Below are 24,027 nucleotides of genomic sequence, written 5' to 3'. Positions count from 1 at the left end.
TTCTTTGTCAAACAAATCGGAAATCGGGAAACAAACTGTTGGACAATAAGTAAGACATTGTTCCGTGTATTTGTCCGACTGATATCTAGAACAGAGGATTATATAATCACTTATCTTAAATGGCGTACCATCATCTTCTCAGTTTCGAGAAACCTTGTAAAGAGCTACGATTGCCAATCGGTTCCTGAAGTCATACTTGCAGTAATAGTTATTAGACTTATCCAAGTGGGAGACTGTTGGATAAGGTGTCTAAGTCCATAACTATTTCTGGTATGTACTTGACCCGACCCGGCATGGTCCATTTGGGTTGCATGGCACCATGCAATTGGATAGACTAAATGAGAGAAATAACACTTGGAGATTATTAATATATTATAAGTTCTAATATGTTAATAATATTATTTGATTAGTTTGATCAAGAATTAATTTAGAATTAATTATGTGATCAAAAGATAACTAATTAAATATATGGGTTGATTATGTAAATCATCCATATCTTGTATAGTGGGCTAAAAGGCTCCATGGACTATCAAGTTGGGTTCCACCCATAGGATGCTCCATGGGAGTTACAAACCCATGGGTCATGGAAATGAAGAGTCATGACACATTAGGGTTTAACCCTAGATGTGTCAACACTATATAAGAAACATGTTCTCCACCTAAAATCGGCTACACTAAGGTTGACACTTAGAAACAAGAGGGCTTGGCCGATTTTGAGAAGTGTGTGTTCTCTCATAAGTTCTTCCAAGAGCATTTGGTGTTGTGTGAAGCATTTGAGGCATCACACTTGGGGTGCTAGGCTCACAAGGTTTCAAGGAACACAAACAACAACAAGGTAAGTTATTCTATCTATACTTTAAGGAAAAAGTGTTCCCCATGTATGCTAGATAGGAATATAACCTTGGAATTCAACTTAGCATGATAATTAGACAAACATAGATCCAAGGTTATTAGGGTTGCATGTACACTTAGGAAGTGTTAGAATGCTCAAAACCCATCAGAAATTTCATGAGGAGTTGGGTACTAAGCTGCATTTTAGTACCGCGTACCACCCCCAGACAGACGGCCAGAGTGAACGGACGATTCAGACGCTTGAGGACATGCTTCGAGCATGTGTATTGGATTTTGGGGGTAGCTGGGATACGTATTTACCCTTGGCAGAGTTTTCCTACAATAACAGCCATCATTCGAGCATCGGTATGCCGCCCTTTGAGCTGTTGTATGGTAGGAGGTGTCGGACTCCCATTTGTTGGGGAGAGGTTGGGCAGAGGGTAATGGGCAGTACAGAGATCGTGATTCAGACGACAGAGCAAATACAGCAGGTCAGGCAGAGGTTATTGACCGCCCAGAGCCGACAAAAGACTTATGCGGACAGACGCCGGTCCGAGCTTGAATTTCAGGTAGGCGACTTCGTTCTCCTGAAGGTTTCTCCTTGGAAAGGGGTGATCCGGTTCAGGAAGAGGGGCAAGTTGGGGCCCCGGTTTATAGGTCCATTTCGTGTGATTGCAAGGGTAGGCCGGGTAGCTTATCGGTTGGAGTTGCCAGCAGAGTTGGGACAGATTCACAATACTTTTCATGTATCGCAGTTGAGGAAGTGTATAGCCGATGAATCGGCAGTGGTTCCGTTAGAGGATATTCAGGTAGATGCAAGCCTGAATTATGCCGACAGACCAGTGGCCATCAGGGATCGGAAGATCAAGGTTTTGAGAAACAAGGAGGTACCTCTGGTGTTGGTTCAGTGGCAACATCGGAGGGGATCAGAGATGACCTGGGAGCCAGAGCGTATGATGCAGGAGCAGCACCCGGAGCTGTTTTTAGAGCGAGACTTCGAGGGCGAAGTCTAGTCCAAGTGGGGGAGAGTTGTAACAGCCGGATTTTATCAGGTATCTTGTTTATTGCATTTTGTTGATTTGTGAGGGGGACTCGGCGAGTTGGAGCTCAGACTCGCCGAGTAGGGATGCGGATTTGGACGCAGGATCACGCCTGGACTCGGCGAGTCCAGGATATGGACTCAGCGAGTCTGCGCTGAGTAATGAAACCCTAATTTCTCGGGTTTGAGACTTATTTAAAGGGCCTAATGGCCGTCATTTGTGCCCACCAGCCCCTTGAGTGAAACCCTAATCGAGTGTGAGCATTGGAGCTAAGTAGGAGGCCATTATTGACCTTGGAGGTGCCATTTTTGCAAGGAAAGGAGAAGAACTAGCCAAGGGAAAGCAAGAAGGAGCAACTTCTGTGGGTTTGGAGTCCAGAGCATCACTTTTGTGGTAATAAATCCGAGTTACCTTCTTGTTGTTGTTGCTTATCTAGATTTAGGGTTTGTTGAACCCTTTTATGGCAAGATTTGGTATTCTTTTGGTCCCTTATGAGGTTGGAACCATAGATCTGGACCCTTAGAGGTCCAGAGTGTCCCTTTACCCAAAGCTTTTGGGGATCAATGGAGGCTTTGGATTGGAATCCTCATGCCTTGGGTCAAAAACGCCATTATTGAGTTATAGGGTGTGTTATGAGCACCAAGATAGGAGCTTTACATGATGAATCAGTCAAAGGAGGCCAGATCTATAGTTTTTGGAAGCAAATCTGACCTTAGAAGCGAGTTGGAGTGGTTGCATGGCATGGACTCGCTGAGTCTGTTCATCCGACTCAGCGAGTAGCTTGAAGATTGCCTTGGGACTGCTCAGCGAGTGGTCCAATCGAGTCATGGGTAGACTCAATGAGTCAGGGTGAGTTGGAGAGGGATGACGAGTGGACGGAGTCAAACCTGGACTCGCCGAGTTGTCCTTGAGACTCGGCGAGTTGAGTCGGGGTGGCCCCGCGATTCATTCAGGTGAAACTCATCGAGTAAAGGGGGGGATACTCGACGTGTAGTAAGAGGATTTCAGAGGGTTGATAAAAACGTCTAGACTCGCCGAGTCCGGTCAGAGTTGACCTGTGTTGACTCCTTATAGATAGTCAACCTTAGAGATATAAAGTGTTAATTAGAAGCATATAATGTTATAGGAGGATTAGAGCTCGGAGGATCGAGCACGAGGGATTTCCAGGATTCGTGAGATACCGAGATACGCGAGGTGAGTCTTCTCACTATACTATATTACCTTGAGTAGGTAATCTGAGTTATGTGATAGAGTATTGTATGCTATGCATGTTATGTGTTGTACTGCATTATGTCTATGTGATTTATGTAGTGCGTGTTTATCAGAGCTAGAACCTGAGGGTTCACGGAGTTTGGGTGCACGGACCCACAGAGTTATAGCCTAGAGTGGCTAATATGTGTTATATGTGGTATTTTGGGGAACTCACTAAGCCTTGCGCTTACAGTGTTTGATGTTATTGTTTCAGGTACTAGTGACGATCGTGGGAAGGTGCCGGCTTGATCCGTACACACACACACTCGGAGTTTCTACATTGTGATCTTGGGATTTTGTATTGACCTACTTTGGATAATTAATATGGTTGTTGGATGAATATTGATGGAATTATGTTTTATAAAAATTGAATTTTTTTTTTAAATTTACGGTGTTACAGAAAATTTGTCTTTTTCAACCGTTTCAACCCCTACAATTAAGTTTTTTAAATAAACATTTACTAAAAATAAATAAATAACACCAAAAACAAAAATAACATTTCATTAAAAAAGTTAAACTACTACAAATGTTAATTAAAAGCATAAAATGACAGTTAAACTACTACAACTATTTCTACCCACTAACATTATGACACTTGGCATCATTTCATAATTCACTTTAATTTTATATAATATATTCTTAATATAGTCTTAATGAGATAGTTAAGTAAATATGGAATTATATAATGTGTTATAATATTAGTCTATAGTAATATTTATAGGGATAAAAAGTAGGAGGCAATTTAAAAAGATAGTTACGTCATCATCACTACTCAATGTAAATATGTTACTTGTTACAAATATTTTTTGCGTAAAAACAAACATATTATGTTAGAGTTTAAATAATAGTAGGTAAAGGATATAGAACAGAGACATGTAACCAATTTTATATTCAGTGTTTTATGTAAGAAAAGGTTTTATGTTAGAAACAAACTTCGGTTCCAAAAACTTTAGCTTGTGTTTTGTCTAGGCAGGTAGTTCCTTGTCATGAAGCTGTAATTTCTTGCAAGTAATGTAAGGTTATAGTTATACCATCTAAATCTTATAAACTAACTTCTCTATATAAATTTTGTATAAGTGTTGAAGATTAATTAGACCCATCAAGCGTAGGATTTTCCCAACCTTCAAGCTTTATATATATTGCCAGCCTATAATGTTACAATTTGCTCGGGATTGGTTGAGTTAATTTTCCTGGCTAAAAATAAAGTTATGATAGAAGAACACTAGCTAAATTTGCATTTCTGATAAGCATCAACTAGTTATCTCCTAACTAAAGATCTATTACATCATTATTCATCATTCAACGATCTATACATTATTTATATTTCGACACATCATGTTGCGAGTGAAGGTTTTTGTTATTTCTTCTAGTATTCACATAAAAATAGATCTTTCAAGGAACACCTACGTTTCTTGTCTAATAAAAAACCAACATAACATTTTTTTTTGTTATCTTGCGACCTCTTATAATTACTATTCGTAAAGAACGCAGTTTTAATATATTTTCAATTAACAAATTCAGTTATTTCATCACCATGTTTTATATTCCCATATTTAGCCTTGTAGTTCTTCCATAATGTATCCAAGGGCTTTCCTGTCAACTCTTGAAAAAACTTGACGTCAAAAGTTTTCCTCATCTTTTTGTTTAGTTTTGCAACAAACCCTGGGGTAATCCCATCACAATACTCGAGAAAACGAGCTGTGAAATCATACCCCTGATCCCATTTATTACCAGTTCCTGGTTTTGCAAAAGCCGGTGGGAAATATTTTGCTTTTAAAATCGTGTAGTCTGCCACCCCTTCTACCAAGCCTGTAGGAGCTTTACCCTCGCCATTCCATTGAAAAACATGAGTCATTTCATGGTACAAAAGGGACGTGAATTCCCATTTCAGGTTCCCTTGATACCCTAATAGATAAACAGCACTAACATTAATATTATCACCCCAAGTGATTGCTTCGGCTCCTTTGAAGTCTACGATATAAATGTTCACAGTCGGCACAGGCTTTCGGTCAGCAGGATCGCTTTGTTGCAAGATGGTGGTCCATATGTAGTTGTTAATGGTACCCATTAGTGTCTTTGTGAAGGGAATTCCGATTTCTTTGGTGAAACGGATTCCACCAGGTGTTTTCTCAGCGAAGTTAGTTACTTGGTGGTTCGCGGCAGATATTCCATAAAAAGATAATGAGAAGGTGAAGAGGATACAAAGGAAAAAGTAATAGTGAGCCATGGATCATCTATGCACTCGAGGTTCAGGTAACAAATACGACACATGTATCATATATATAAGTGTTATGTTGGTTACAAGTCAATTTACCAACAACTAAGATCCTAATCAAATTTTAAGCCATTCATTTGTTGTCTTTTTTACCATTGTATTAATATTGTGGACTGAATACACAATTCACTTTTGACATTAAAATGTAGGGATATTATTCAATAAGAACCTTTTCAATTCAAATGACTTGCCGAACTTTAGATGACGTGATAGTACCAAACATATGAAAAAAGAAAAGTGTTCTTGCATCATTTTTCCATAATTAATTCAGTGATTTTTTGAAATTTAGCAATTAACCCATTAGGGCGCATGGACTAAATCCCTCTCGTCTCTCTCAACTTGCTGTTTCATTTAGATGTCATATCAGTTTTTTTCTATTCTTTCATTTTCATCACTACAAGAAATATGAGTATTAATGGCGACATGTGTCGCCGCTAAAGCTATTTGCAGCCACTTGTCGCCACTAAAGGGTCGTTGTTGTTACTTCATCGCAGTTAATCCTTTTGTCGCCACAAATACTATATGTCGCCGCTAATATTACGTGCCGCCGCTAATGCACTGTCGCCACTAGTACGTCAGTGTCGCCGCTAAAACATTTTAGGTTATTTTAATGTGACATTATAAAAACTGCTATAACATACATACAAACTACTACAAAACTTAATTTTGTTAAAATATTAGTCCATACACAAACGGTCCAAATGTTCACCCAAACTAAATATTCATCGAACAATATATCCAAAATATTAACTTAAACAAAACATTTCGTAAAATCCTAACAAAGTAGCTACTTGTCCTCATCACTCTCATCATTTCCTTCGTTATCATTTCGTGGCAACAATAAGCGAAACCAGTCTTCCGGTGCCGTAAACAGGCCGGGTCCTTTAGTATTGTTTGCAACATTTCCAACTACAAAAAAAAAACCAAAAAAAAACCAAAAAAAACCAAAAAAAAAAAAAAAACCAAAAACAAAAACAAAAACGAATTAGATTACCAACATATCATAATAGCATTGTAGTTTCCAAAATTACCAAAATAAAAAATACCAATATATCATTATAGCATTCTACTCCAAATACATTTAAACATACATCATGCACAATATATACATTATAGCATCATACTTTCCAAAAAATTACCAATCTACAAAATATCAAACTATAACCAAAATACACGATACATAATATTGCATATACATTATAGCATTGTACTTTTCTCCATTATAGCATTGTACTTTCCAAAAAGTTACCAAACTACATGATACACAATATTCCATATTCATTATAACAGTATACTTTTTTTTCATTTTTCATTTATAGCATTGTACTTTCTAAAAATTACCAAAATACAAAATATCAACATATCAAATCATAACCAACATATCTTTATAGCATTCTACTTTCCATTGTAGCATTGTACTATATATAAACAAACAATTACCAACATATCATTATAGCATTATACTTTTCAACTTAAACTAACAATTGCATGTGATTGTGGTGGTTGTTGTGTCATCGGTTGTTCCTGATTGTACATAGACATAACCGTAGGAGGTTTACGTCCAATGCCTCTGATATGTCTGCATCGAATACCCAATATTTTTTCAAAACAATTTTTTATTTCACCTAGTGTTAGACATCTTGATTCAGAAGAAGATTGGGTTTGTTGATTAATCTCTTGGACTAAAGTCAACTTTATTTTCAAAAAAAAGATAAACAACATAAAAATTAGATTACTAAATACCCGTTGACTATATAAACACTTATATGAAAAATACAAATTAACCACTTACGTATTGTTGCTCGACTGCAGGACTACTAAATACCCCTTGACGATTGGTATTAGCCTTACGAAATGCTTCAACTCGAGTGTTCTCCTATTTAACATTAAATATTAGATTAATTATACTTTTAAATGAACAATTGAATATATCATAACCTACTTCTTTGAAACAGGCATTGCTATAAGAGGTCGAACCCCCCTATTTACAACTTGTTGTTTTGCACGGACTTCTTTGGTTGACGTCGAACGCCTTAAAAATTCAAGTGTTTGAAAATGTTCGACTGCCTTTGCCGAATTTTCATGTGACATACCATCAGGGGGGTTGTTTAATGCCATTGGGATACCTGCAGGCCCCTCGATATCTGTAAAATAAGTATCGGCTTTACTTTTCTGCCCTCTATAAATTTTTGCAAAACTCACATCAATGCTCTACAACAACTAAGCATGCTTGGGATCAAAGTTAAGCTTATCCAAATCAAAATTATTCTACAAATATAAAAAAGTTAGTTAATTAAATACCAATCGTAACTAAGCTTAAATATTAACAAAGTTACCTTTAGATGAACGACTGTTGCATTCCTTAATGCGGAGGAAACATTGTCCCAACCAGATACTTTGAAAGGTATGTTCATCCATGTATAGCTCCCAATCTCATGTGAAAACCAATTAGCACGCTTCCCAACAGGGGAATATGTGATCTCCTATCAAAATCCAAATCCAGGGGCCTTCCCTTGTTTGCCCATATCAACTTTCCTAGCTTGATGTTTTTAGATAAACACCTTCTTTTCTTTAGAAGCTCAGCGAAAAAAAAAAACAATTAAAATGTTAGTCACGATAATTTATAATAAATTAAAAAAGTAGTTAATAAATATATCATAATAAGACTTACCATCATGTTCATGATGACCGCAACCAAATCCTACCGGAGGTGGTGGATCCCCAGCTCCATCACCTCCGTGTCCAAGCCCATAACATCGGACATCATGGTAAAGAGTATCAGCCAACTAAGCATCATATGTAGCCTGTAAAATTACAAGATATACGATATAGAAACACAATATGAATAAAAATTAGACAAACATGAATAAAAGTTAGACAAACAACATGAATAAGAGTTAGATAAACAATATGAATAAAAGGTACACTTCAAATAAAGTTTCTATTACCCCAAAAAAAATCATTTGATTTTTTTAATCAGAATCTCCGTCGTATACTTCAATGTCTTCGTCATCAATATCATAATCAGAATCGTCATCATCATAATCGGTCTCTTCCTCAGAAACATTAGCGATTCTACCCGTTGGCAGAGGTACTTCAATCTGGTCCTCATCATCATAATCAACGTTGTTTTAAGCTACATCAACCTTGTTTTAAAAGTATTGTGAGAAGTCATTAAAAATAGTTTAGCCCCAGATGAAGAGTTATTTTGAATTATGTCAACATTATCGGCCACCACATTGTCGACATCTTGGATAGAGTCACTGTAAGCATTTTGGACATGAGCATTTTCGGATGGTAGATCCCAAATACTTCGATGATTAACATGCTCGATGACACAATGAGGGTTGTTGTTTTGGTTTCTTCGATGATTAACAGGCTCGCGGATGTAGAACACATGTTTAGCTTACGAAGCATATATGAGTTGATCATCTTGGTACGCTTCTTTTTCTGCGTTGATATTGATGAAATTATCATCAGGAATATCTCCCGTATCAAACCACTTGCACCAAAATATTATAGTCGAAAAATCATATGGATATTTCACTTCCATAATCTCTTCTAATTGGCCATAATATTTCTCCCCATTCTCACCAACCACTAGAACCCCAGAGTTTTGAGTTTTGTGTTGTGCATCATGACTAAATACCATAAATATGACACCATTGACTATGCACACGGTGGGTGACAACTCTTTGTGGAATTTTGGAGAGTTTTCTTTTTCCATCTGAAATAAAACCTATTAAACATAGGTTGATGTGTTATGTATTCTCGATTTGATATATTTATCAAACATATTTGTTTATTAATTATTATTACCTATTCAAGAAACCAATTGGCAAATTCAGTCTTTTCATCACTTTCAGAATGTTCATATTTGAATTTTCTATTGATGACATATATATATATATATAATTGATGAATGGAAAAAAGTAACAATAAATAATGAAATATAATTAAAAATAAGAACATTTACTCGATGTATTGTTTGACTTCTTGACAACTATTCAATAGAAATGTAACATACACGTTAATAACCGTGTTCGATTATCATGTTTTATAAATCTTATTAGCTTAAAATGAATAATATTATATGTTATTGAGCATTGAGTTCTAACATTATAGTTTTTACGATATTTGAAGTAAAACTATGTTTAGAATCACTCGAAATGTATTGGAAGTCTTATGAAATTTCGATCAAAAGTCAACTATTGAAATTAACGAAAATATAAAGTTTGAAATAAATAAAAATAATGTTATTGAAAGTTGTAGATTATCTCATTAGAAGCATTTAGGCAAAAACCTCATCGAAATCCAAGTTATAACGAAGAAGTTATGACCAATCGAAGAACCGCGACAAAACCGGCAAAACACTATTTAGCATAAAAATTGAGTTTTTAGTAAACTACTTTTTAGCTTTGTGATCTAAATGAAAGTCGTAGTATTCGTTAAACTGAGAACTTTCATAAAAAGAACGTCAAACCTGACTTTGTATGAGGAAGTTATGATTTTTCTAAGATTCGGTATAGCAGTGTACAACTAAAAACTTGAAATAAAGATCAAGTGATTTTTATCCGACACAACCTAAACGAGAATTGAAGGACTCGTCAATAGTAGTACAACAGTAAAAAGAGAGACAAAAACAGACGTTGACTGAATAAGCTATGAATTTTTGACCGATTTTCCTGTCCCGATCTATTAAAAATAATAATATTAAAAATAATGTCAAAATTAGCAAATGGAGTCTAAACGAAAGTTGTAGAGTATAATCCCACATGCGTGTGCATATAATAAAGAATGTCGAAAATGGAGCTTGCATGCTATAACACCCCAAATTCCAGAGGTGTTGTTGAAGGGCTTCAATTGTAAATTAAGGAAAAGGACTCGACGAGTAGGCATGCTTACTCGCCAAGTCGGAGCAGGATTTATCGCGAGTTTAAGTAGCCAACTCGCCAAGTCGGTGGCTTGTACTCTACGAGTTGGTGCTGAAGGGAGAAAACCCTAATCCTAACGGTTGTTCCTTATATAAGGCACATTATAACCCACCCTCAGCCCCTCTGCTACCCTTTTTGGGATCCATAAGCCCTAATTTCGTTTGTGAGAAGACTTGGAAGCAAATTTGTGTGATTTGTGAAGGGATCTTGAAGATCAAGAAGCTTGGATCAAGGAGACTTGAAGAGATCCGGATTATACATCAGTGCGAGGTCATTTTGGAGGTAAGGAATCGTTATCCTTGGCTTTCTCCTTTCTAGTTCCATTTTCATGGTGTTTTAGGGTTTGGTTGGAGAAATATTGTTGAGATCTTGAAGCATGAGTTAGATCTGGAATTGAAACTCCAGATCTGAGCTCTATATGGATCATTGATGCAGAAAGCCTTTCTAGTTGTTATGCAAAAGCCTTTCACCAAGAGTTAAGTCCCTTTCTAGCTTGGTTTTTGGTATTATAGGGCAAGAAGCATGTAAAGGTAGCAACTTTATGTTGCTAATGGACCTTAGAGACCCAGATCTATTATTGGAGCAAAGGAGTAGCTCTGTGACTCGCGATTATGGGAATGCACGTATAGACTTGGCGAGTCTGGTAGATGACTCGGCGACTCGGGCTAGAGATCAGACATTAAGTGTTGTAGTAACTTAGTGAGTCGCATGGGTGACTCGGCGAGTCTTATGATGATGAGCTGGGAAGAACAACTCGGTGAGTCTATTGAAGATTGTCGTGAACTAGTCGAGTCTGTTCTTGGACTCGGCGAGTCTACTCGCAGAACCTAACCTCTTTCAGTTAAAGCTTTAGGTTAGTGATTTAGTCGGGGTCTCAGTGATTTGGTCAGAATGAAACTCAAAGATCGTTGGACTCAACGAGTCTTGGGGCGACTCGGCAAGTTAAGGCGTACTATGAGAGTTTTCTACATATGAGAACTCAGCGAGTTGGCGGGCTGACTCGGCGAGTAGAGTCAATCAGAAAGGTTGACTTTGATTGAGGACATTGACTTTGACCTTTAGGGGTATTATGGTAAATTGGATATTTATGTCAATGGTTATTGATGGATATAGGTGTTAGAGTTTGAGGCGATGCTTCGGGATTGTGCTCTTATGATTCGGTTCGGCATTTGCGAGGTGATTTATCCTCACTATATCGATAGGGTCTAAGGCACCAAGGTCATCCCTTTTAATTATTATCATGGTCACAGTAAGCTGCATGTGGTTATGATATGTTAGATCGGTGTCTGGATAGACAGTATGTTGTCATGCTCTTATGATCCGTTAGGATTGGTATGTTGGTGACCTGTTTAGGTTGGTGTTTTGGCTATGAGAGATTACTATGATCGATGATCTGTGAGATAGTTATATCTGATATCTGTACGTGTACTGTTTGATATGCTTATTGATCTGTTTAGATCGGCATCCTGGTAATTAGGACAGTATTATGTAAAGTGACATGGTTTAGGTTGGTATCCTGGTATATAGGATGATGTTATGTTAGTGGCCGATTAGGTCGGTATCATGGTTAGGATGTTGCTATGCTTTATGATCTGTGAGATCGATTTTTTTGTTTATGTATTGTTATGTGATTACCTGTTATATGTGTACATGGTTATTTGCTTGATGTTTGGGTTGAGGAGGTCCTTCTTGGTGCTAAAGGCCAACATACCCTACGAGTGGTCCGGATAGATTGTAGGCCCGTATGGCAGTCCAGTCATACCGAAGGCTCGGGATAGATCCATGTGGACTGAAGGCCCTGAGCGGGCGGACCAGTCGCACAGTAGACCCGATGTGCATGGTTGTTCTAATCGTGCTATGTTATGAGTATGTTTTTGTGTGGTTGGTATTTTGGGGGTAACTCACTAAGCTTTCGGGCTTACAGTTCAGTGTTTTGTTTCAGGTACTTCAGGAGATCGTGGAAAGGCGATGACGTGATCGTACCGCTCCTCATGTTTTATGATTTATGTGATATGGTTCTGGGGAATACTCTGATATTTAAACTATTTTGAAAACAAAATGTATGAACTTAATGGTTTTTGAATGAATTAAAATGTTTTAATTTAGCTCGAATTTCATGGTCATTACAAGTTGGTATCAGAGCCTTGGTTTGAGTGAATTGGAGGAACATTCGTGTGAATCCAGTCTCAAATCAAGGAGGGATTTTAAAAATGGATTTCAAAAGGTTTTTCGAAATAAGTAAAGGAGGATGCAGAGGGTACGATCAGCCAGAGCCAGTAAGTGGACCCCAAAATACCATACGAGTTATTTGATTATGTGATATGTTAGAACAGCATGCTATTACTAGGCTAGGGATCTTCAGGAATTGTATGATAGAATTTCCTGTTTATATGTTTCCTGCTAGCCTAGGGTTTCCTTTGTATGAAATTGACATCATTACTGTAGTTATTTAGTGTATGCATCATGGTTATACATAATTAAGATCTTATAGCATGAGAATGTTTGATTTGGCCTTATGTTCTGCTCTTGTATGTTTGGGAGCTTAGGGTAGGATTGGATATTCGAAAGTCTATAGGGTCCAGCGTTATGTATGACTAGCATACACTAGTGCTACAGGGTTGGTGGAAGTTTCATGGATGGGAGAGTTCCATTAGACCGGTAGGTCAGTTATGGGATAGTGGTGCTCCTTTAGGAGTGGGGATCGAGTGTTCGTTATGTGTATGCTATTATTAGGGTGTTGTGGTGATACTTGATACAAATATTGGTAGGTATGGAAGGTAGTATGGGCCCGTACTACTGAAAGCACAGGACCCATACGCGTATCAAGGAAGTCACAACCCCTAGGCTTTGGTTGCGATCTAGTTCTCAGGGTCATTATGAGGAATACCTAATATCTTGTGGTGTATTTTCTGTATGGCGATTACGAGATGTCTAGGGGCAGGATCCGGTTCGGGATCGGGATCAGGAGAGGGTGATTAGGATGGATCAGTACCACCTAGGGTCATTGGTCAGATGAGTACAAATGAGTTGGATGCCAAGATTCGTAAGGTCCTGCATGATGAGGTTGTTGCTATATTCCTATCTGAGTTGTTTGAGATGTTTGGGTCGATCAAGACCACCATGGTTGAGTACTTTGAGGAGCGCTATGAAGCTCTTACGGAGGCGGCTGCCGCGGGAGCTACAGCGGTTGTAACAGCAGCAGGGGGAGGAACCGGTCGAGATTTTCGGTATCGGAACTTCGATAATACGAAGCCCCCTACTTTCGATGGAGTTCAGGATCTGATCGTTGCTATGAGAGGGTTGTCAGAAGCGGAGGGCTATTTGTTCACGTGTTCATGCCCTGCGGATCAGAGGGTGAGGTGTGCTCTGAACCTTTTGAGACTCGGGGCGAAGGATTGGTGGAGGTTGACTACGGGATCTTATTCTGATGTGCAGGGGGCTGCAGTTACTTGGGATCAGTTCTGGGAGATGTTCAGCACTCGTTATGTTCCATGGGTTGAGAGAGAGAGAGAGAGAGAGAGGTTGGCTCAGGAGTTCATGGAGCTGAAGCAAGATTCAGAGTCGGTGACGGAGATCACCAGGATGTTCGTTGAGAGGGTGATGTTTTGCCTGGAGTTTCCTTCGGAGCAGGCTCAGATGTCCCGATATCTAAGTTTGCTTAAGAGGGACATCAGACAGTTTGTGTCCACGTAGAGGTGTGATACCTTGATACAGCTGCAGGAGACCGCCAGGAAGCGGGAGTTACAGATGGAGTTGCAGTTGCAAGAGCAGAGGTAGGCCCCAATGTAGTCACAGCCGACGCCAAAACGTTCCAAAAACGTTGACTCTAGGGTTGGAGGTCAGAGCAACCGCACCTGTGAGAAGTGTGGGAAGGTTCATGACGGAGTTTGTAGGTCCGGTGGTACGTGTCGTAAGTGTGGGAGAGAAGGGCACTATGCGAGGGATTGTCTTCAGTCGGTCCCGGCTCAGGATGTGCAATTATGTTATTATTGTCATCAGGTTGGACACTTGAGGGTTAACTGTCCACAACTTGTTGGAACCTCCAAGGGCTCAGGGACACTGGAAAGGAGTAATGATTATGTTCAGCTGGAGTTTTCCAGCTGGAAGTGAAATGGCTAATTGATGAATTGGATTGATGTTTGGTAGGGAAAGGATTGTGCCTTCTTAGTTTCTCGAGCTCGAAGGATTGATCAGACTTGTGACCCTGGGGCAGGTTGCTCTCCAGCTTGGGGTCAGCTGGTTGCAGAGGTCGGCTACAATATTCCAGCACCGGTAAGTGCAGGAGGGTGAACTTGGCATAAGTAAATGTGGAGTCCGGTTTGCCTTGGATCTCTTGCATCAGATGGTAAGGATTGATTGTACAATCTATTGCACATTGGGAGTGAAGATTATGTCTTGGGAGTAGTTGTAGCCTAGTTTAGGGCAGAGGTTGTTTTAGCTGCTGCAGTTCAGCTATAGACGTTTAAGCTGATAGATGGGTCAGGGTGCGAACCCTAAAGAGACTGATCCTAGTGCCTGGGAGCGGGAAGTTTATTGGAACACCATTGGAAAAAGGGGTATTATGAGGGAAGTCCGTGGGTAGGGTTTCTCAGGATGGTTTTTCAGCATTGTCAGAACTCAGTGGTATTAGCAACCGTTTGTGATTGACAGACGAAAGCGCCAATGGAAAGGGGTTCGTTGTTGAGGTATTAGTTGGAGCATTTATCTCTTGGCCTTTAGGGCATGAGTGTAGGGTCGCTCAAGCATTAATGGGTAACGGGTTCTCTGGAGTTCAGCAAGTTCTTATATGGTTCTTGGAGGTGTGTGATCATTCGGGATGGGCTAGTAATGAAACACTAGTGGGAAAGAGTAGGTCGCCTCGGGTCGGTCGTCGGGAAGTGAGAAGGATTGAGAATCCTCCAGTTTTCTTGTATTATGAAGGATAAGTCAAATCTAAGTGGGGGAGTGTTACCCCGCGATGCGGAAGTGGGAAAGGTTTTGAAACGGTGATAAGTTTCATAACCCGATAGGGAGAATGGAGGCCTTAGTGGCTGCTTGGTTGAGGGTTGTGTGAGTTGGGGGTTCGGTAAGACTCCCCATTATGTGTATCATGTCTTCTCTGTAGTTGATAATATAATTTGGGGAATCAGGTTGGAAGTATGGTTATGATTGAGTTAAGTTCGAGTATTCGCTCGAGGGTGTGCATAAATCTGAGGGTTTGTGGATTGATAGATTGAAGGTTTTGTTAGCTGCCAGGGATCGGCAGCATTGCAGCACGGGTATGTAGGTTATTTAGCATATGTGATAGACGTGTGGGGCAGGGAACAGACAATAGTATCAGATGAGGTAGTTGGTTAATGTGGGGCTTGGGATTAGGCTGGGGAAAATTCAAGTGGCGGATTCGGAGTTCGGAACCCCTAGAGGGCTAGAACAGACTGCATGGGAGAGATTTCCGGGAAGAATGGTTCAGGGTGATTTAAAACGGTTTTTAAGCTGTCTGGATAGACTGAAGGCCGGAAGGCATACCAGTCAGGCCCAAGGCTCGAGGAACGGTCCAAACAGGCTGAAGGCCCAGGAGGGCGGTCCAGACATGCTTAGGGTTCTGAGAGTAATCCAGATAGGCTGAAGGCCTGGAAAGGCAGTCCAATCATGTTGAAGACTTTGTATGTGCTAGTGGATCAGTATGAGGATAATGAGTTAATATGTCGCCATGCAACGGTAATCAATATGGACTGGCCCCCAAGTATTGATCATGACGATGGAGTTGGCTGGAGGCTGTGCATGGGCTTAGTTAGTATGTGACCGGATTCAGAATATATGGGAGTTCGAGAATAGCAGTTGCTCTACATGGATAGTGTGGAGTGGAGTTAGCACAGTGGCACTTGCAGGTGTGGCAAGGGTTGTTGAGTAGATTTCCTGGAAAGGAAAGGTATATAGCTCCGGAAGGGGTGTGGGTCCTCTGAAAGGAAAGCAGCAGTGTAAATAGATGATCGAAAGTACTTCATTTATTGTTAGTAAGCATTGGGGTTGTACCAGATATATGGAAGCACTTACGGGTAGGATGCCCGTTGAGGTTGTGGCAAGGTTGGATGATGCGCAGGCATGTTTACAATATCCTTGGAAGAGGAGGAGGATAGTGGTTCCAGATTGGGGATCTGGACACAGGAAGGTGAGACAGCAGGTTATCAGACTCAGGAGTAGTCTCGACCCGATTATAGGCGTGCCTGGTATTCCAACCCGAGGCTGGTTGGGCCAGGTACAAGTGGTTGCGCAAGATGTTTGGTTGATGGGTTATAGGGGGCTGAAAGATGTGGTATCTTGTCATCGCGTGAGGTATAGAATCAGAAAGGACAACAGGGTTCGTTCCAGGTTGCAAGTTATCAGGGTTATTGTGACAACCCGAAATTTCCATTTGGTCAAACCCTAAAAGTCAACCCTTTCTTATGATAATTTAATGTGATTATTTCTTATTTTTAAGAAATTTAAAGTTCGTTTGATTATTTTAATATAATTTTTAAATGAAAGGGGGAAAGAAAGTGTCGTCTCGGGTTTTGAAATTTAAAAACTGCAAACACTTCGCATCTTAGAAATTCCCGACCAAACTTTTATGTTTGGGTTGAAAAATCACCCAAAAACCGTGAACTCATACCTATGTATGAGTTTACTCCCCAAAAGTTAGTCATTTGTGTTTACTCCCCAAGTTCAACAAAGAGTAAACTCCAAAAACTCTTTCAAGTATCATCCTAGATTTAATTCCAAATCTTCAAAGTTGTAAGTGTTCTAACCATTTCAAGTTAGTAAAACACTTAATCTAGTGTTTGTACATCTATCCATCCATTCATTTATGTATTTTGTCCAGATTTCCAAAACACCAAGAACACACACTAAGTGTTCTTGGCCTTTTAGTTCAAATCAAGCCTCCTAATAGTAAGTACTTCCATCCTTAAGACTTCTTAGGCTAGTATTACATTTAAACATCAAGAAATTATGCCAAGAACACAAGGGTTGAGGTGTTCACGGTCCAAGAAGATGCTTGGGCCGTAAACACCATAAAGGGCACCAAAGTGTGCCTAAGTCCTTATCTAAGCCCTAGTTTGATGTTTAAACCTTCCATTAATGTGTTTAAGCCTTGAAAAACACCAAATACCCACATTTATAGGTGTTTACGGTTTGGGGATCTCCCAAAACCGTAAACACCCTAAAGTATGTTTAAATGGGTCATTTTCCTTCCTTAGGCCTAAAAACTAACTTAGATAATTACCTAGTTGTGTTAAGAACTTGAAAACATGGCAATACCCTTCTCCATATGGGTTTACGGTATTAAACCCAAAAGGGAAATGGCATGAGGCTGTAAACTCCTCCAAGGAGTGTTTTTGTTGCCCTAGTCCATTCCAAAGGCCAAACCACTTAGTAGAAATGCTTCAAAGGACTTATTAAACCACAAAAAAAACACTTGGTCATTAGGACTAGAGTTTACGACCCTAAACTCTAGAGTTTACTACCGTAAACTCCTTGGTTTATGACCATCAAAACCGTAAACTCCAAGGGAGTTTACCCTTGAACACCAAACAACCTAGCTTTGCCCTACCAACACTTGGATGCAATCCTTGTGATATTTAACACTTGAAACAAAGTGTTTTCATGTTCTAGGGTGTCCCAACTAATTTATTAGTTACAAATTGGCTAATTAGTTATATATATGTTCATTATATGATAACTAGGCTCGTGTGTGTGTACAAGTCTTCATTTGTCACCTAGCACCGTACCCGACACTTCAATCCAATCCACTCACCGCAAGTGAGTTCATACCCCTTTAATTAACCTTTGAAATACTTTTAAATGTTTTAAATGCGTTTATGGAGGCGGGATACAAGTTGAATACTTATAGTTATTACATCAATCACATGTGATTAATAACTACAAAACCAATGATTTTACTACTATTCAAACTGTTTATCAAACTGTTTTACTCCAAACTGTTTTACAAACTCTTTTACTTATCAAATACTTTTACTTAAACTTTGTTATACTTATTATAAATTGCATGCCCGTATATGTATAGTTATATAAGAAATGTTTAAAAGGCTTAGGAAGGCCGTCCGCCCTATTTCCTTTTCGCGCTTGAGATGTGGTCTGGTGGGATATCCGATAGCCGTCCGAAGGTCGTTTCAATATTAATTATATATCATGTGTATATATATAGTCATAAAAGTTCTTCCAGATTCATACGTACCAGTTACTTCATTAGTGTGTTACCATATAGGTAGCACGGGATAATACTTATACAATTTCTAGATCAATGAGTCAGTTCATTCATGAGTCAGTACATTCATGAGTCAGTACTTATTACTATGAGAACATATACAACTATACTAGAAGAAGAACATATACAACTTCTCTAGCAGAAGAACATATACAACTATACTAGAAGAAGAACATATACAACTATACTAGAAGAAGAACATATACAGCTATACTAGAAAGAGAACATATACAACGATACTAGAACGAGTAACACTACATTACATATACAAGAATACGTTAACAAACTGTGATCCACTGTATCGGAGCATGCCTTCAATGTCATGACCCGAGTTGTAGCCAGAGTCTCTTGGAGGGAGAGCGTGAGTTTGCGTATAGATCTATATTGGATTGACTATCCTACACCTTGCTGCTAGCTACAGCCGGACCTGCAGGTCTGCGGGTGCCAAACGTCATACCTTTTTACGACCTATATTTTTCGTTGTTACCTAGTCGATAGTATGGTACAATTAATCACATGATGCCTTAATATAAATCCGGTTTAAGGTAGTTAGTACAACAGTAGTTCCTATAATACAACACTACAGTACTACATTAATTTACCCCTTTACATATTTAGTGATCTTTTCACTTAAACATTTATGTACAAACTATATTTTGATAATGATAGTTATCAAGGGAAAATTACACACTTTTACGATAAAGAACATACAAAACAGTTACGCCTTGGTAGAAGACTACTTTTAATAGAAACTATAGGTTTTTCTAAGAGATTCAAACTTTTACAAACACTTACAAACATTCACATACTTATATCACAAATGTTTACAAACTCGTGTTTATAACTACGTTCAAATGTTTTGACACAAACACCGACACTAAAATACCTATTAACTCACCAGCTTAATGATGATAAACTCTTTCAAAATAACTTGTATTCTCAGGTCGTCAGTAGACAGGTACCGAGGCCAGCTTTTGAGAAGATGGAGTGCATTCAAGACTCATCTTATTATTTTGATTTACTTTTTGGTGTCTGTAACTGTACGGAACACACTTGTATTAAAATTATATATATTTAATGCAATAGATGATGTTGTTTTGCTTATTTATTGTTATACTATGTTGTGATACTTTACATGACGTCCTCCGCCCCAGAACATTTCCGCCGTTCTTGGTTTTGGGGTGTGACAGTTATCGCCAATCTTGGTTGAATGAAGATGGAATAATGTCTTAACAGTGCTCAGTGGGTGTTTGTGGTATCTAGCGTTCGCAGGGCGCGAAGGTGTGTTCCTAATTTGAAGGGATGGTATCATCAAGTGATATGTGATTGATAAGTGGTGCTATGGAGTTGAAAGACCGATGGTTGGCTTGGAGTAGTGGCAAGGATGCCACATGCGAATAATCCATTTTAATAGAGATATAGAAGTAGGGTTTGTGAGAGCATAAGTTGATTGAGAAATCAGAGTCTGCAGTGAAAGGCGTTTGTTCTAAAGCGTATATTGCAGTAGGCTTCGAGGATGAAGCCTAATTTAAGTGGAGGAGAGTTGTAACACCCCAAATTCTAGAGGTGTTATTGAAGGGCTTCAATTGTAAATTAAGGAAAAGGACTCGACGAGTAGGCATGCTTACTCGCCAAGTCGGAGCAGGATTTATCGCGAGTTTAAGTAGCCAACTCGCCAAGTCGGTGGCTGGTACTCTACGAGTTGGCGCTAAAGGGAGAAAACCCTAATCCTAAGGGTTGTTCCCTATATAAGGCACATTATAACCCACCCTCAGCCCCTCTGCTACCCTTTTTGGGATCCATAAGCCCTAATTTCGTTTGTGAGAAGACTTGGAAGCAAATTTGTGTGATTTGTGAAGGGATCTTGAAGATCAAGAAGCTTGGATCAAGGAGACTTGAAGAGATCCGGATTATACATCAGTGCGAGGTCATTTTGGAGGTAAGGAATCGTTATCCTTGGCTTTCTCCTTTCTAGTTCCATTTTCATGGTGTTTTAGGGTTTGGTTTGAGAAATATTGTTGAGATCTTGAAGCATGAGTTAGATCTGGAATTGAAACCGCAGATCTGAGTTCTATATGGATCATTGATGCAGAAAGCCTTTCTAGTTATTATGTAAAATCCTTTCCCCAAGAGTTAAGTCCCTTTCTAACTTGGTTTTTGGCATTATGGGGCAAGAAGCACGTAAAGGTAGAAACTTTATGTTGCTAATGGACCTTAGAGACCCAGATCTATTGTTTGGAGCAAAGGAGGACCTCTGTAACTCGATATTATGGGAATGCACGTATGGACTCGACGAGTCTGGTAGATGACTTGGCGAGTCGGGCTAGAGATCAAACATTGAGTCATATAGTAACTCAGCGAGTCGCATGGGTGACTCGGCAAGTCTTATGATGATGAGCTTAGACTCGATGAATTGGAAGAACAACTCGGCGAGTCTATTGAAGATTATCGTGAATTCGGCGAGTCTGCTCGTAGAACCTAACATCTTTCAGTTAAAGCCTTGGGTTAGTGATTCGGTTGGGGACTCAGTGATTTCGTCAGGATAAAACTCAGATATCGTTCGACTCGACGATTCTTGGGGCAACTCGGCGAGTTAAGTCGTCCTATGAGGGTTTTCTGAATATGATAACTCGGCGAGTTGGCGGGCTGACTTGGCGAGTAGAGTCAATCAGGAAGGTTAACTTTAATTGAGGAGTTTGACTTTGACCTTCAAGGGTATTATGGTAAATTGGATATTTATGTCAATGGTTATTGATAGATATAGGTGTTGGAGTTTGAGGCGATGCTTCGGGATTGTGCTCTTGTGATTCGGTTTGGTAGTTGCGAGGTGAGTTATCCTCACTATATCGATAGGGTCTAAGCCACCAAGGCTAGCCCTTTTAATTGTTATCATGGTTACAGTCTGTTGCATGTAGTTGAGATATGTTAGATCGGTGTCCGGATAGACAGTATGTTGTCATGCTCTTATGATCCGTTAGGATTGGTATGTTGGTGACCTGGTTAGGTCGGTGTTTTGGTTATGAGAGATTACTATGATCGATGATCCGTGAGATAGTTATATCTGATATTTGTACGTGTACTGTTTGATATGCTTATTGATCTGTTTAGATCGGCATCCTGGTAATTAGGACAGTATTATGTAAAGTGACATGGTTTAGGTTGGTATCCTGGTATATAGGATGATGTTATGTTAGTGGCCGGTTAGGTCGGTATCATGGTTAGGATGTTGCTATGCTTTATGATCTGTGAGATCGATTTTTTTGTTTATGTATTGTTATGTGATTACCTGTTATATGTGTACATGGTTATTTGCTTGATGTTTGGGTTGAGGCGGTCCTACTTTGTTCTGAAGGCCAACATACCCTACGAGCGTCCGGATAGATCGTAGGCCTGTATGGCGGTCCAGTCATACCGAAGGCTCAGGATAGATCCAGGAGGACTGAAGGCCCGGTGCAGGCGGACCAGTCGCACAGTTGACCCGATGTGCATGGTTGGTCTATTCGTGCAATGTTTTGAGTATGTTTTTGTGTGGTTGGTATTTTGGGGTTAACTCACTAAGATTTCGGGCTTACACTTCAGTGTTTTGTTTCAGGTAGTTCAGGAGATCGTGGCAAGGTGATGGCATGATCGTACCGTTCCTCATGTTTTATGATTTATGTGATATGGTTCTGGGGAATACTATGATTTTTAAACTATTTTGAAAACAAGATGTATGAACTTAATGGTTTTTGAATGAATTAAAATGTTTTAATTTGGCTCGAATTTCATGGTCGTGAGAAGTTGCTATCAGAGCCTTGGTTTGAGGGAATTGGAGGAACATTCGTGTGAATCCAGTCTCAAATCAAGGAGGGATTTTAAAAATGGTTTTCAAAAGGTTTTTCAAAATAAGTAAAGGAGGATGCAGGGGGTACGATCAGCCAAAGCCAGTAAGTAGACCCCAAAATACCATACGAGTTATTTGATTATGTGATATGTTAGAACAACATGCTAGTACTAGGGTAGGGATCTTCAGGAATTTCATGATAGAATTGCCTGATTATATGATTCCTGCTAGCCTAGGGTTTCCTTTGTATGAAATTTACATCATTACTGTAGTTATTTCGTGTATGCATCATGGTTATACATAATTAAGATCTTATAGCATGAGAATGTTTGATTTGGCCTTATGTTCTGCTCTTGTATGTTTGGGAGCTTAGGGTAAGATTGGATATTCGAAAGTCTATAGGGTCCAACGTTATGTATGACTATCATACACTAGTGCTATAGGGTTGGTGGAAGTTTCATGGATGGGAGAGTTACATTAGATCGGTAGGTTAGTTATGGGATAGTGGTGCTCCTTTAGGAGTGGGGATCGAGTGTTCGTTATGTGTATGCTATTGTTAGGGTGTTGTTGTAACACCGTAAAAATTTGAACAATTTTTCGCTTTTGTAATGCATAAAAATATCATTTTAAATCGTAAACTCCGGTATGCGTGTGTACGGATCATGCCGGCGCCTTCCCGCGATCATCGTTGGTACCTGAAACACATACACATAACACTATAAGCATAAATGCTTAGTGAGTTCCCCAAAATACCACTCTAACACATAATAGCCACTCGAGGCTGTAACTCTATTGACCGTCAGGTCTATGTGTCTCAGTGGAGCCCTCCAGCCCCAACTCTCTATGGGCCCTCTGGCCCTAACTCTGTGGACCCGAAAGTCCTAACTCTGTGGACCCGAAGGTCCGAACTTTGTAACTCTGAATCATACATAGCACATATCACAATAAATCATAGCACATAAATAACATGCAATTACACTAGCATATAACTATAAAATACTCTATTACATAACTCTGTTAGCACACTAGGTAAAGTATAGTGAGAAAACTCACCTCAGGCGTCTCGGTATATCTCTGACTCGGTGGGAATATTGCCTAGTCTTCGCGTATTCACATAAAGTAATTACTCTTATAAATATAATTCTCAAGACTAGACTCAACCTGCCTTTGGCACCCTCAGGAGGGAAAAAGGCTATTTTACCCCCCTTTCAACACAAACACTCCGCTGACCAACCCTAAAATTCAACGGTCACACTTTGACCCTACTCGCCAAGTGCACTCCGGTGACTCGGCGAGTTCACACATGTTCTATAACAATTTGTCCCGCTTGGCACGCCGAGTCCCTCCCTAAGCTTGTCAAGTCATACTAGGCATGAATCGCGGGGCCACCACAACTCAACTCGCCGAGTCTCAGGAACAACTCGGCGAGTGCTGCCTGGAACTCCAGACCTCTAACTCCCTTCTGACTCACTGAGTCATCCCCTAACTCAGCAAGTCTACGTAGTGAGCAATTTACGTGAAACCCTATCCCTACTCGCCGAGTCTCAAGAACAACTCAGTGAGTTCATGCCATGCACAAACTCTACTGGCCTCCTGAGGTCAGATCTGTTTCCCTAAATCAAAGATCTGAC

The 24,027-nt window shown here is 39.6% G+C and overlaps 1 protein-coding gene across 1 annotated transcript; it reads right to left on the bottom strand.

The window, feature by feature from the left end:
* Positions 1-4,244: 4,244 nt before the first annotated feature.
* On the bottom strand, positions 4,245-5,419 carry LOC145001780 (uncharacterized). The gene has a single exon (XM_078961127.1). It carries the CDS (start codon positions 5,347-5,349, stop codon positions 4,627-4,629), a length of 723 nt encoding a protein of 240 aa, XP_078817253.1. The 5' UTR covers positions 5,350-5,419; the 3' UTR covers positions 4,245-4,626.
* Positions 5,420-24,027: the final 18,608 nt, after the last annotated feature.

This window comes from Lactuca saligna, chromosome 6 (genome assembly GCF_052625555.1).
Source record: "Lactuca saligna cultivar CGN05327 chromosome 6, ASM5262555v1, whole genome shotgun sequence".
NCBI classification, from domain to species: Eukaryota; Viridiplantae; Streptophyta; class Magnoliopsida; order Asterales; family Asteraceae; genus Lactuca; species Lactuca saligna.
This window is presented reverse-complemented; position numbering and strand designations above follow the sequence as displayed.

Excerpts from the sequence above, each read along its gene's own strand:
- LOC145001780 (XM_078961127.1), bottom strand. The coding sequence starts at position 5,349 with ATGGCTCACTATTACTTTTTCCTTTGTATCCTCTTCACCTTCTCATTA.